The sequence below is a fragment of the Macrobrachium rosenbergii genome, chromosome 2, assembly GCF_040412425.1.
Source record: "Macrobrachium rosenbergii isolate ZJJX-2024 chromosome 2, ASM4041242v1, whole genome shotgun sequence".
Taxonomy (NCBI): Eukaryota; Metazoa; Arthropoda; class Malacostraca; order Decapoda; family Palaemonidae; genus Macrobrachium; species Macrobrachium rosenbergii.
In genome coordinates, this window is record NC_089742.1 from 46,797,809 (window position 1) to 46,811,146 (window position 13,338).

A 13,338-nucleotide genomic window follows, 5' to 3' on the forward strand; every position below is an offset into this window, starting at 1 on the left:
TGATCATATCATTGTTATTGTTATAATCACTCGTCAACAAAGAACTAACCAAGATGGCGGCTAGCAGAATGGCTTTAAGAACCACAGAGGTAAACCGTGGCCTCGAGTAAACAGGCTCAGGACATGATTTCTGTAGGCTGTTCAGAGTCCATAAGTCCACATCAGGCTTCTTGTCACTCTAGCGCATTGGTCAGCTAGCAATACCGCCAATTTGATTTAAATCAACCTCAAACCAGGATGTGATCTAATCGTTGAAAGTGTTCCTTTTATGAAATTCCTTTTTAATGTTACTATTGATCTCAGTTCACGTTTCGTCACGAGCCAAATACCAGAGAAGATATATATAAGAACTACGTCTGGCAAACACAAAGATGTCCACCTGGTCAATCTAGAATTTGTTTAAAAATAGACAAACGTAGGTGGAAACACATAAATATCCTTCACATACTGTAGTTTAGATTACATTGCCCTGGTAGATGATTTCATAATTTGTCATCCTCTCTTTTCTCTTCCATAAAACTGCCTGACTTCTTTTGTAATAAAAAAGTAATCTTCATACGTAATGCCAATTCTGTTGAAGACAATAATTCATTTAGCTTTATGCATTTATAACACAGTATTGTTAGGTGTTTTTGTTATTGATGTATTATATAAAACATCAATTAATGAAAGTAAAATTCATCTGTGGTTGAGTAGATTCTACCTGACTTCGTTTTTTGGTAAAATAAACAATAATTTTCCTGTGCATCTGACTAAATGTAAGTCTATCTTATCAGAAGGTAGCTGTTCTTGGTCTTCCCATCTAAAGCACATTCTGTTGAAAATAAAGTTTGATTTAGGTTTAAAATTTATAACAAAGTAGTTGTTGATTCTTTTAGACTGATTTATTATATAAAACATCAGTTAAACAACGTGAAAATTTCAATATCCGTCACGGAGCAAATTTCCAACCGTAAACGCTCTCTAGTCACAGCCTATCAGATCCGTGAGAGGATGCTCGGTATTGCGACTTAGGAGTGTGAAATTGTAAACATTGCCAAAAAAAAAACTCGACCCCATTAAAAAAACCCGAGGTTTATAAACTCCTGCGGTTTATAAACCCCACCGTCATGGCAGATGGGGACGGCAGACGAGAAGATGATGACATGGCCGAGGAAATGAACGGCCGAATGCAAGATGACAATGACGCCGAAGAAGGCGGCGGAGGAGGAGTGCCTTATGACTTCGCTATCGAGGAAGAGGACGTGATCGAGATCGTGACAGGTAGCCGAAAATTAAAGGAAGGACCCGTTAACGTACCGGGTATCATGCAGAGTAGTGGAAAATTCCGTAGAATGGAAGTTACTCTGCGTGCTCTGAACTACCCTGTGCTCCGTTTTAAGTGTTATCGGGACGGGGGAATGGTCGAAGGGGGCAAAGCACCCCCGGCTAGGTTAGGGTATGGCCCCCTATGGCATGTTAGGGAGGCAAGGTCTCGTTAGGTCAGTTTTACAGAGGGAAGTGAGTTGTGGTTAGGCTAGGTTAGATTTATAATGATCACTGCTGATCATTGTAAGGCTAGGCGACACTATGGTAGGTTAGGCTGTGTGGTTACTTGTAAACTGGTTATTTACGGCAGGTACCCCATGCAACCAGTCTAGGCTGGTGGTAGAACTAAAGCCTAGGATGACTAGTCTAACTTGGGATAATTAAAAATTGTCATCCTTCCCATCTGGGTAAAACTGAAGCCTACTACTGCAGCTTAGTTCCCTAAAGTCGCCAGCAAGAATTGTTACCGCCATTTTTCTATGTTTTTGTTTGTATTTATGATATTTATTATCTCTTGTTTATGATTTTACTCTCATCCCCAAGGTGCTGGTACCAAACACGCACCTATTTTGCACAGAAACTCTTAGTTACCGAACTAGAGGGGCACAGTAATTGCCTTCAATTTTACTATCATCTGTAGCTTATTTAGCACCGTAAGAGGCTAGTGCTGTCAGTGAATGTCACTCCCGTTTACTGTAGGCATTACTGAAGCCTATCTGCAGCATTCCTTCGCCCCACCCACTTATTTGGCCTTTTACTCGGTCTTCAATCTTGTTGTTCAGCCATTTCAACCCTCTCTTTTCACTATCTGAAGCACAGAATGGCTGAAAGTGCCTCAGAGCTTAGCTTTATTGCCGAATATTCATAAATCAATCAGTCATTGCAAGGCTAGGCTACCCTACAATAGCTTAGGCTGTATGCTTGCTTACAGTGTAGTTGCATAAGTCAGTTACCCCATACAAGTAGGATTGGCCGGTAAACTATAGTCCAAGACTGCCTAATTTAGAGTAGCCTAAGTATATTATCATCCTCGACTTTGGTACCCTATTTAGACTACTTGTAGTTCTATACTGTATTGTGGGGATGGTAAGCCATGTAGGTATGCCAGTATTATTTTACTTTATTACCACAACTCAAACAACAGAATTTTTAAGCTCTGTTCTTAAGTCTCCTTAATAGGCTATCTGTTCTTAAATCTCCTTAATAGGCTAAAGTTAATGGGTAAATCATACTAAAATATGTCAGAGATTTACTTTACTGAGATTTTTACCTTCTTTTATTTCTGTCTTAGCATTCATTCTCAGGGGCAGGTACTAAACACATTGTTTATGGGAGTGTTTGCAGTATTAAGGCAAAAATTGACTGTACCAAATATAAGATAGCTTGAAAATGATTACCCTTGACACATGTAGCCTATTTTGGGTTGTAGATTGTAGACACAGGGTAAGGCTACTAGACATAGCTATCTAGTATGGCTTTGTCGATTTTCCAAGCCCCCATTTGATTTTCCCAGAATTTTCATAAACCCTCCACTCTGTAGCACCTAACAAGGTCACTGCCGACCGCTTTGGTCATCAAACCGCATGTATTCTTTTTATCTCTGACCTAATTGGTATGTAATGGTTAGTAATTATGGGATAAATTAATTTCTTGCCAAATACATGAATAATATAATTTTTCTGGCTGTTTATCATAGTAGTTTTTTTGTGTTATGCATATTTTACTATTATTGTCAATGCTGGTCATTACCTGACAATTTAGTTGCAATTTAACATCAGAATTCATTCAACTTGATTTTACTAAAAAAACTAATCAAGCAATTTGACATGGCAGCAGAATTACTGACAGTATTGACTAGAATAATCACCAGGGGCACCCGTAAACTGCTGTAGTCCGTCCTGAATTAATAGAAATATGCATAAAGAAAACAAAAACTATTGTTTGATGACAAATACACAAAATACAAGAAAAACAGCCAGGAAAATGTATAGTACAGCTAAATTATTTTGCCAAACGTGTATACAGTGGACCCCCCTTATTTGCGGGGGTTAGGTATCACAACCCCTCGCAAATACCGAAAATCTACGATATATTTGAACCCCTCTAAAAATGCTGATAACTGTGTACTGTATTTTAATAGCTGAAACACCAAATACCCCTCTTAAAATACTTATAGCTGCCTATTTTTGTGACTAAAAACATTTTTTATTATAACTAATGTATTTAGTAAAAAATAACATGAAAATACAGTAATCAGTGAATATTTTTGGTGAAAACATCTGCAAATTACCGAATTTTCCATGATTTATAGAAAAATTAGCAGTCTCATTTTTCCTCTGATGCTCTGCTCATTTCTCTGCAAAGGGATCATCTTAGTTTCATTGACTTGATTTCCTATTACAGTATCTATAATAGTTGAATTTGATTAGTTGGCAAAACCTTGGATAGCTACAATCCTAATGGTCTCGGAGAAGGTACATTTCAGCATCGAAATACAAGGGTTATCACCTGTTACATGATGTAGTCACGGTCTTTTGGTTGGCTTATGAGGGTACCTCTAGGAGGAATGCCCTTGATCTATCAGGGGTCTTCTCTCTCCTCCAGGTGCCCTCCCTCTTGTCTTTTCTCCTGAGAGGTTCACCAAGGTAGGCCCTTGTTAAAAGGAATCTTTACTGTAATCCTAGAGAACAAGATGATCTCTGGGATGCCCTATGAACACAGGAGGCCACTATGGACCTTTCAACAGGAAACAACACTACAAAAGATAGATAATTATGAGAGGTCACATTCTTTGCCAACTTTATGCATATCCGGCCAGACGAAAAAGGCTGAAGAACCACGTCATTTCCACCAAAAGTAGCGATTCATTACGTAAAAGGTTTTACTGTGTGTAAACAGAGGAAATATATGAATTTTTATTTGTATAATTAAAAATTAAATGAATTAATTGGGAGTACCCTCCTTCCATCCCTTTGATTGGTTCTTTGCATCAGCCACTTTAACTTGAAGAGGTATTGGTAGTACAGTCGACCCCTGGTATTCTGGGGGGGGATGCGTAACACAACCCCCCACGAATATCTAAAATCCACAAATACTTGACACCCCTCTGAAAATGCTTATAACTGCCTATTTTGATTATTCAGACACCAAAAAAAAACCCTCTAAAAATGCTTATACCTGAGTATTATAATAGTTTTATCACAAAAATGCATTTAGTCATGAAAATTATATGAAAATACAGTAATTAGTGAATATTTCTTTATGAAAAATATTGCAATAGGTGAATTTTCTGCAAATAATGTGTACATACATTCCACAAAAAAATCCACAAATAGGTGAAGCCTCGAATCCAGAACCATTTATAGGTGGGGGTCCACTGTATAAAAGCTGTAATTCCAGTCATTATCTAAATGTAAGATAGGTTTTATATTTACAGGATATCAATATTACATCATTTTTTCAAGTGTGTATTTTTTTTTTCAAGTGTTATAGGAAATTTTAAAGCTTGCACCCAGTTTCAGGTACATGAACTGTCACAGTTAAGTGTGCTTATACAAATTGAAAATCATAGCTTTCCTGAAACAGTTTTGCCTTGTGACGTGTTTGCATACATATATTTGATTTGATGAAGATGTTAAAGAACTAGTCCCCAGTTTTATTATTTGAGGATTTAAAGATGATATGGTAGCTCTGACATTAATGGTTATCTCAAGCTGGTGGTGATTGTTAGTATTTTTTCATGATTCCTGAATACTAAAATTGCAGCCAAAGCAAACGAATTCATCAGTAAACTTTGGTTTCAGATGATGACAGTGTGGACAACTACGAAAGTGGCGATGACGACGAAACTGTTGGTGAGGATGACAATGCTGAACAATTTGATGTTACGCTTCCATCCAGACATACGGTAAGCACTGTGCTACGTTTACACTTTATTAATATTTGTGACCTGGTATTCAGCAAATATTGTTTGAGCATGTAATTTGTGTTTTATATAAAATTTTATACAAAAAGGCCTGATGATGTATGAATAAATTTATTTTGATTTCAGAGCTCATATCTGTGTACAGTAATGAAAGCATTTTTTATTATTTTTGTAATCCTTCTCTACAGTACATGGGAGAAACGCAGGAATTAAGAGGACGCACAGTGCAGGATGAGAATGACTACATCACAATACCCCTGTTACACGATAACAATCTCCTGATGAATCTAGTCTTAGTGCCTACCCAGACTCTGCCCATGACTGTCTTTCACCCACTGAATATATCTATGTTGAGAAATGTTATTGCTAAGGATCGCACATTCGGAATTGTACATACGAAGTAAGTAACTGTTTTCTCCTTTTTCCTACAGTTTTTCCTTTTGAGCCTTAGTGCTCCGTATCCTTTCCTTGGACAAAAGTTGAATTTTAAATACAACTTGTGGTAACTTGGTTTATGCCATTTTAAATAAGAAATGACATTTGTCAAGGAAAGACCATGGAAAATTCTTCATCTTGTAAAATCAAGGAATTTTGTTATGGGTCTAGAAACTTATAGGTGTTTTAATCGCGGTTACATTATTTCTTTTTCTTGCGTAAGCCTTAAGGTCTGCTTATTGCAGACAAGCAATTGAACATTCTGGTAATGGGTCTGAAGATGAAACCTCCTCTACTAAGGTAGCTCACTTTATGACCTGTCAAAATCCTTCACTTTTGACTGTTTTGTCACTTTGCAGCATGAGACAGGTTTATAAACAAAACACATTTGGTTGGCATGCCAGATTTATGAGATGCTACACACTTTATCAGTACAGTTGACCCCGGGGATTCGTGGGGGATGCCTCCGCGAATAGCTCAAATCCGTGAATACTTAAAACCCCTCAAAAAATGCTTATGACTGCCCATTTTGATAGATCAAAACACCCTCTAAAAATGCTTATACCTGAATATTTTAATAGTTTTATCACAAAAAGTGCATTTAGTCACGAAAATATGAAAATACAGTAATTTGTGAATGTTTCTCTATGAAAAATACCGCGATAGACAGATTTTCCGCGAATAATGTTTATATATGTGCCACAGAGAAATCTGTGAATAGGCAGGAGTCCATTGTATACAAAGGGTTTTTCAACCTTATTCATAATCCAAATCTGCTTGTGGCATGAGTGTAGTAGATGGATTTCAGTGACTGACTTGCAGTGGCCCATATCACCATGGTGTTGAGGTGGAAGGGCAGACCAATGGCTTACTTGGAAAGATTAAATGTTGTGATGTCTCATGACACTTGCGCCTCTTCAGATTACTACCAGAAAAGTGCTGAGCTTCAGTTAGGGCTGATCTTTATATGTCATATGTCATATCAAATGGGCTATATCAGAAGTGCTGTAATTGGTTTGTATGACAAAATTAATTTCTTTTTTTAAATTAGATATGTGGCCGTACCCAGATATCAGAAAGTTATGTTGACTGTGTTGCTTCTCTGTCAGTCAATCATTAGACTGTCATAATCCCATTGTGTGAACACCCCCCTGTAATTTTATTTATTTTTATTTATTTATTTTTTTTTTTTTTTTTTGCTGATCACAGCAACAAGCAGAGTTGTTGTGATAACAAGGATATGAAATGGCTCTAATTGGCTTTATTGATTTCACAGTGAGTGATCATTTTGTTATATTTGCTCAATGAATAAAACTTAAATGGGTCATGATCACAACTGGAACTCAAATTATAAATGAACTGTGATTCGTAAGAAAACTACTGATGTAGGGTTTAGATATTTTACTAACATCTTTCTACCCTACAGGCATATTGAAGGTGGTGGGTCGGAAATGGCAAAGTATGGCACGACAGCAGAAATTTATGAATACCAAGAGGAAGAAGGGAGCGGAGCTCTGTCAATCAAAGCAAAGGGTCGTCAGAGGTTCAAATTGATATCAACCAGGCGAGAAATGACGGGGTAAGTTATTCCAGGTGGTTATCAGTGCGATTTATTCACCAAAATGATTTATATACATGCAGGATTTTATGCACATATTTGTTACTGAGTCAGGCCAGCTGATGTTAGGTGGTTGGTAGAATGTATTTGCTTCATCACAATTCCATCTGTTATTATATTTATATTTATTAGTGAGGCTCTTTGAGAATGGGCTGTGAGAGGCTGTCTATCCAATCTTGGAGATTTTGCCCCTTCTTCTTTGGGGGTGGAACACAACAGGAAATCCCACTTTCTTTTCTCTCATTGAGCTTTGAGAAGCTTGCAGATGAGAGAAAATTTAGGCCTTGGAGAGTGTCTGTAGGTATCTTAAAATGACCGAGAGGCAAAGCTGACATGTATCATGGTTCAAATTCAAGGTGCATGTTTGGCCCCCACAAGATCTGCAAAGTGAATACGGACCCTTCCAGGTACTGGCCATGGAACTGTGGGGCTGTTTGCCTGGAACCCTCCCACACCTTCGTTGAGACATGTTAAATAATCTAGTTTACTGTAACCCACTAAAATCTGAAGTATTTCTGGAAAGACATGGAGGTTCTCAATAACTTTTCCAGTAGAATTGCAAAATCATTCTCATTTGTGATGGTTCAAAGATTAAAAGTCCTATTAATGAAAATGAGAGAAAAGTGGCAAAAATATAAAATGAGTTACAATGAACTAAAAGATCAAAGGGTTATATTGCAATATTTTTCATTTGAAACAAATGGGCATACATAATATATATATTTATATGTATGAGTAGTGGGTTTGTATGAGAAAATTTGTGTTATGCTCAACTTCTTTTGTTTGTCATGGAATGTTCATCTGTGTGAGTCAACAGATCAGATTTGATAATAGTGGGGTTTTGAGATTTTCTTTGGGGATGGCTTAAGGTAAAATTTTGCAATAAACTCTAGTATTGGTGATACCCAGTTGAACTGATGTGTATTAATTTGTTGAAGACTCAGACTTTTGTTTTCTTGTATTGCTTTATACTGTACAGTATCATTGCAATTTAACAAGATCAGAATTTTAAGAGTTGTATTTCTGATTTATGTATAATTTTCTATACTTAATTGTAGATAGTCAAGCAATCATTTACATGTGCATCATAATGCTAAAGGCCAACAGAGTAAAGAAAATTATTAAACACCTATGTTGGACTGCTAGGGAAGGGGGCGAGATGGCCATGTTATGGTGTTGTTACTATATGAGGAACTATATTGCAAAAAATTTTTTCATTCTATAAAATAAAATAATGTACAGTTTATATTATAAATGAATTATTAAATAATTTATATTAAAAGAATTTATAATGTAAACTGTTCAGTTTCTGTTTTACCCAATAAGTAGTTTATATGCGAGTGTAAATATTATATTTTCCCTGTGTCGTCTCTCGGTAATACTTGTGTTTTTCTTGTTAGATTGGTTGTTGCCCAAGTACAGATTTTACCTGAGATACGAATGGAGGACCCATTTGAAATGATGCGTCTTCAGTCGTTAGATAAAATGTTGTTATCCCCTCCAGTAGAAGAAGAGGCTGGGAAAGCTCCTCGTGCTGGTTGTATAGGTAATGGCCGTATGTTGAAGTCGTTGACTTGCACGTAACATTTTCTCAGTTGCATGTTTGATTCATGTAATATGTTCCTCAAGACTGTAATTCCTAGCTGCTATAATTGATTAGCCACGGAATACTAGGATATGATAGTATGATAACACTTATTCAGTTTCTAATATATATAAAGATGTCTTGCATTTTAATTGATTGGCAGACATTCGGAGTATAGTATGCTTTTGCATCAGCCTGTGTCGTGCATAGACTTGGTTCTCATCCTTTGATGTCTTGCAGATGAACTCCGAACTCCGAAGTTTTGGCATGTCAGAAGGAAAAATGCGTGGTTGACTCCATGGCCTTCATGGGTTTATAATCAGTATGACGATCTCCTCCTGACGCATAAGGTTATCAGTGAACTCGAGAAAAGTACCATGATCCAACCTCATTTGCTCAAAGTAGGTTTGTGGTACTTTGATATTTATAGTATTACTGTTACCTGTCTTTTATTTCTGACAGTTTGTCTTGAGTGCTCGATTATTTGGGTCCAAATTATTTTTGCCTGTAAAGGTATGAAAAAACATAGTACTGTATGTTTGTGCATCTAGAGTTGATAGCTTTACACAACTACAAAACACAGTTTTTTTTTATATATGTGAGCATATGACAGAATGTATGTAAAGATATAGGATGTTGGTGAGCATATGACAGAATGTAAGTGTACTGCTGAATCAACAGGTAGATAGCATCAGGGTTACTTGTCGCTAAATGCTAACAGTGTAGAGCTGGCCACTGTGACTGCAATTTCAGAACCTAGTTGTTTTGTGCATATAATGTTTACTGGGTTGTCTTTCTTCCAATATATATTTTTTAGAAAATAATTTTTTTAAGGAATGGGAATCTTTTCCCAAGATCATTTTAGCATTTCAGAATGAAAGAGGATTGACAGAAGCTGTGCATGTTTTTTAAGGTACTCGTTACATATTATCTCATGTATTTGATATGTTAACTTATGCCAGCTTATTTCTCTGTGGGGGTTACTGTGTGTATTTTAAAAGGGTTAGTCATTACATACTACCTTTGTGGTATTCCAGTAGTCTTCTGCTGTTTATGATAATGGATATAATTGTGGAATTTGCAATTAGGCACTTGAGGGGCAAATGAGGCATCATATGAAAAATTGGCAGTGGACGTGTTTTTAAGAATCAGAAAAAGTCAAGAGAACTTTACTAGTCCTGTATTTCTTAGAACCAGACCTGTGATGAGTGTAATTTTACTTTGCACACTGTCGGTCAAGTTACTGTTCATGTTATGGTACTTATTCTGGTGTCATTTTCAAGTAGGACACTTGTAGTATGTCCATAAAAAGCAAAGCAATAAAACAAAGTATAAAATTGACACATGAAAGCATTGTAATTGACTCAGTGGTTGGATTTTGATCATGTGTCATAACAGAGCCAAAAGGTTATTGGATTTGCATGAAAGACCTTTTGTCTAATAATATGTAATTTTAGTTGTTTGTGTTGATGTCTTTAATTAAGATACTGTATTAGAATGGAATAGAATATAAAATTTAGGCCAAAGGCCAAGCGCTGGGACCTATGAAATCATTCAGTGCTGTCTTGATGCCTTTAATTAAGAAATTGTATATTCTGAATTTTCTTGTGTTTATCGCAACAGGTACCTTGTGATCCCCAAGAATTATCTCATTGGGCAGCCATCAACCTTCCTTTACATGACTCCCACCGATTGACTCTTCTCAGTCTCAACACACCAACTCAGCGCCTTAGATACATTTTGTCTGTTCTTAGCAAGGTTAGAAAATCATTTAATGCTTAGAAATGACTCTTGAAATATTTTGAATTATGATTAACTGTAACTTAATGTACTGCAAAGTTATTTTGATTATGAATTAGCCATCCTTTTAGTAGGGATCATGGTTGAAGGTATATTTATGATTAATGGGTTTGTATGAACTATATGTCATATAAGCTTAGATTGTATTACTTAGTTTTATGTTTTTTTTTTTAAATAAATGGTACCCATTGTTTCTTCCCCGGTCTTAATTGTAGATGCTATGAGTTACCCTTTTTCTCTTCCATTTAGTGCAAGATGCTAAGCTGTATACATTGCACTGGAACCATAGCAAACACGGCCGACATCTTTTCCATGTCGGTAGAAGGACCACAAGGAACCTTTGTTAATCCCCAGGGTTATGTGCACGAAATGCTGACTTTAACCAAAGCCACCAATCTTTCTTATTATGGCCGCCCCTCAGTAGAATATTCATGGTTCCCAGGGTAAGTTTGCTTTCACTTTTATGTGATTATGTTTCATGCTTGAACTATTTTGCAATTATTTTTAAGCTTTTTGGATAAAAAAAAAAAAAGTTTGGCTGAAAGTTTTGACAGTATCTGTACAATACTTATCCTTCCTCAAGAACTGTGCAGCATTATTGAATTTTGATGGTTGTAGATACGCGTGGATAGTGGCTACGTGTGGGCGGTGCCATAACCATATTGGCTGGAAATTCACGGCTACAAAACGAAAACTCAAGCCTCAGAAGTTTTACGGGCTGACTCGGAAGAGTGTGCAAGCTAGATTAGCCGAAGACGCAGATGAGGGTGAAATGCGACATGTGATATAATCTCGTTATTAACTACAGTATATATTATGTAGAGTCCTTGCTTGATAGTCATACAAGAATTTTATTTATTGTGAGTTTTTTTGTATTTCATTGTTGATTTCTATTACTTTTAAGGTAAATGACATCGTAATCATCCATCACCGTCTGCAGAAGTCAGTGTTGAACATATAATCATTCCTTTGCAGAGACAGTTTATATTGTGGATATCAGTTCTGTATTTACAACTTCACCTCTGGTTACTTATTCACCTCTGATAAAGGATTGCGTTTGTGTTATTTCATGATGGGACTGCTCTAAAACTAGTGCCTGTTTGAAGTGAAAAATTCTTGTGATACTGTACTTTGTTCTGTGTCAATCAGTTTCAAATAGCATTTGTAATATTCTGTATACAGTACTCCATAGAATTATGACTCCCTGTTAAGAAAAGTAGAGAGTATGTGAAGAATTTTATTAGATGCCTAAAACAAAGAAAAGTGTATTTTTTGTAATGGTATTAGTTATAACTGGGTAATGGTAACATAAATGGTTGCAGTTATGGCCATACCTCCACAGATAGAAGGTAGAGGGCTGGTGTATGCAGGCAGAAGTAGATGGATGGATGTCCACAGTAGACCTTGAATGTGCTGGTGCTTCTGATTGTTTATATGTAATGATTACAGTTTTAATTTAGCAACTTGCATTTATGAACAGAGTTGTTTTCAATGGCAACTATTGTTCAGGTTTGTTTTCAGGAACTTCATTTCAACTTAACATTTAAAACCAAGTGTGACAGGTATTCATTTAACTCTGCTGCCTCAGAACAGTTTATGTACCATGTTCCTCCTTTACCTTTTATAAGAATGTGGAAACTACTGAAAAAGGTTATAACTTATTTTGTCGCTTATTCTCAGCTAAAGGGGCTTCTTTAAATTGTGCATCAGTGTTGTTATTTTTAACTAGCTTTGGGTACCCTGTGTAATGGTTGTATATTATTGACCTTTGTTCTCTTATTTTGTATCAGTTTCTTTCATATTTGTGCTTTATTTTCCTGCCATTTACATATACTATACATTTATGGTGATCTCTTGATTAAAACTAATCAGGTCTATGGATGTTCTGATTTCGGGAAAAATCAGGAAGCAGTACAAGTATAACTTATGTAGGAAAACCAATTAAATTTCAGTACTGAATGTTTATAAACACTGAGAAATAAAAACCCATTACTCATGTGTACCAGCTGGCATTTGATAATTCATCCTGGACATCATTCATGAATAACAATGTGAAGCTTGTGTGCTGGGTCGCTGTCAGCAAGGCACATGCATACCCATGGTTGTAGCCGAGTAACCTCGTTTGCTTTTGTAATCTGGAGATGTGACTGCAAGTTCAGTGGGGTTAGTCGGATGGAACTCCCAAAGGATTCTCGAAAGGACAAAGTTTAATTTTATCAACAGGAGAGGAATCAGGTCTCGAAGAGCGCAGTTATTTACTGGCTGAGAAGAGATCGTGAGGGCTTAGGGAGATGTCTCCAAATGTCAGGCAGGCCCAGACAGTGTTCCGAGAGTCATGCCATGTCCATTTCTCTCCTTTTTAAAAGTAACTTGGATGCAGTGTGGGAGATTCTATTACTTAGGGGGCCTTGACTGCAAATTCTTAAAATACCCGCTCTTTAGGTCTGACAGTCGCAGCAGGTCAGGCATTGTATGCTTTGGCTGGTGATAGGGATTTGGGTGATTGCATCACGTGGTGTTCATCTGGGCATATCGACGACCCTTTACACCCGACAAGTAGGGCTCATTCCTGTTCGTCATCCCGTCAGATCCTTTGAGGCAGGTTTGATGTATCCCTTCTTCCCGAAGGTCTGCTGCTTCTGCCAGTTCCTTTCACTCTTCCAAAAG

At 36.8% G+C, this 13,338-nt stretch overlaps 1 protein-coding gene across 1 annotated transcript; it reads left to right on the plus strand.

Moving 5' to 3' along the window:
* Nucleotides 1–945: 945 nt before the first annotated feature.
* Nucleotides 946–12,470, plus strand: LOC136846316 (protein cereblon-like). The gene is made up of 9 exons (XM_067117121.1): nt 946–1,263; nt 5,112–5,215; nt 5,422–5,633; nt 7,095–7,247; nt 8,687–8,832; nt 9,112–9,272; nt 10,495–10,629; nt 10,921–11,114; nt 11,290–12,470. Exons 1-9 carry the CDS (start codon nt 1,110–1,112, stop codon nt 11,459–11,461), a joined length of 1,431 nt encoding a protein of 476 aa, XP_066973222.1. The 5' UTR covers nt 946–1,109; the 3' UTR covers nt 11,462–12,470.
* The last annotated feature ends 868 nt before the right edge of the window (nt 12,471–13,338 follow it).

Excerpts from the sequence above, each read along its gene's own strand:
- LOC136846316 (XM_067117121.1), top strand. The coding sequence starts at position 1,110 with ATGGCAGATGGGGACGGCAGACGAGAAGATGATGACATGGCCGAGGAA. Across the intron at positions 1,264-5,111 it reads CGTGATCGAGATCGTGACAG|ATGATGACAGTGTGGACAAC; the intron begins GTAGCCGAAAAT and ends CTTTGGTTTCAG. Across the intron at positions 5,634-7,094 it reads TTCGGAATTGTACATACGAA|GCATATTGAAGGTGGTGGGT; the intron begins GTAAGTAACTGT and ends TCTACCCTACAG.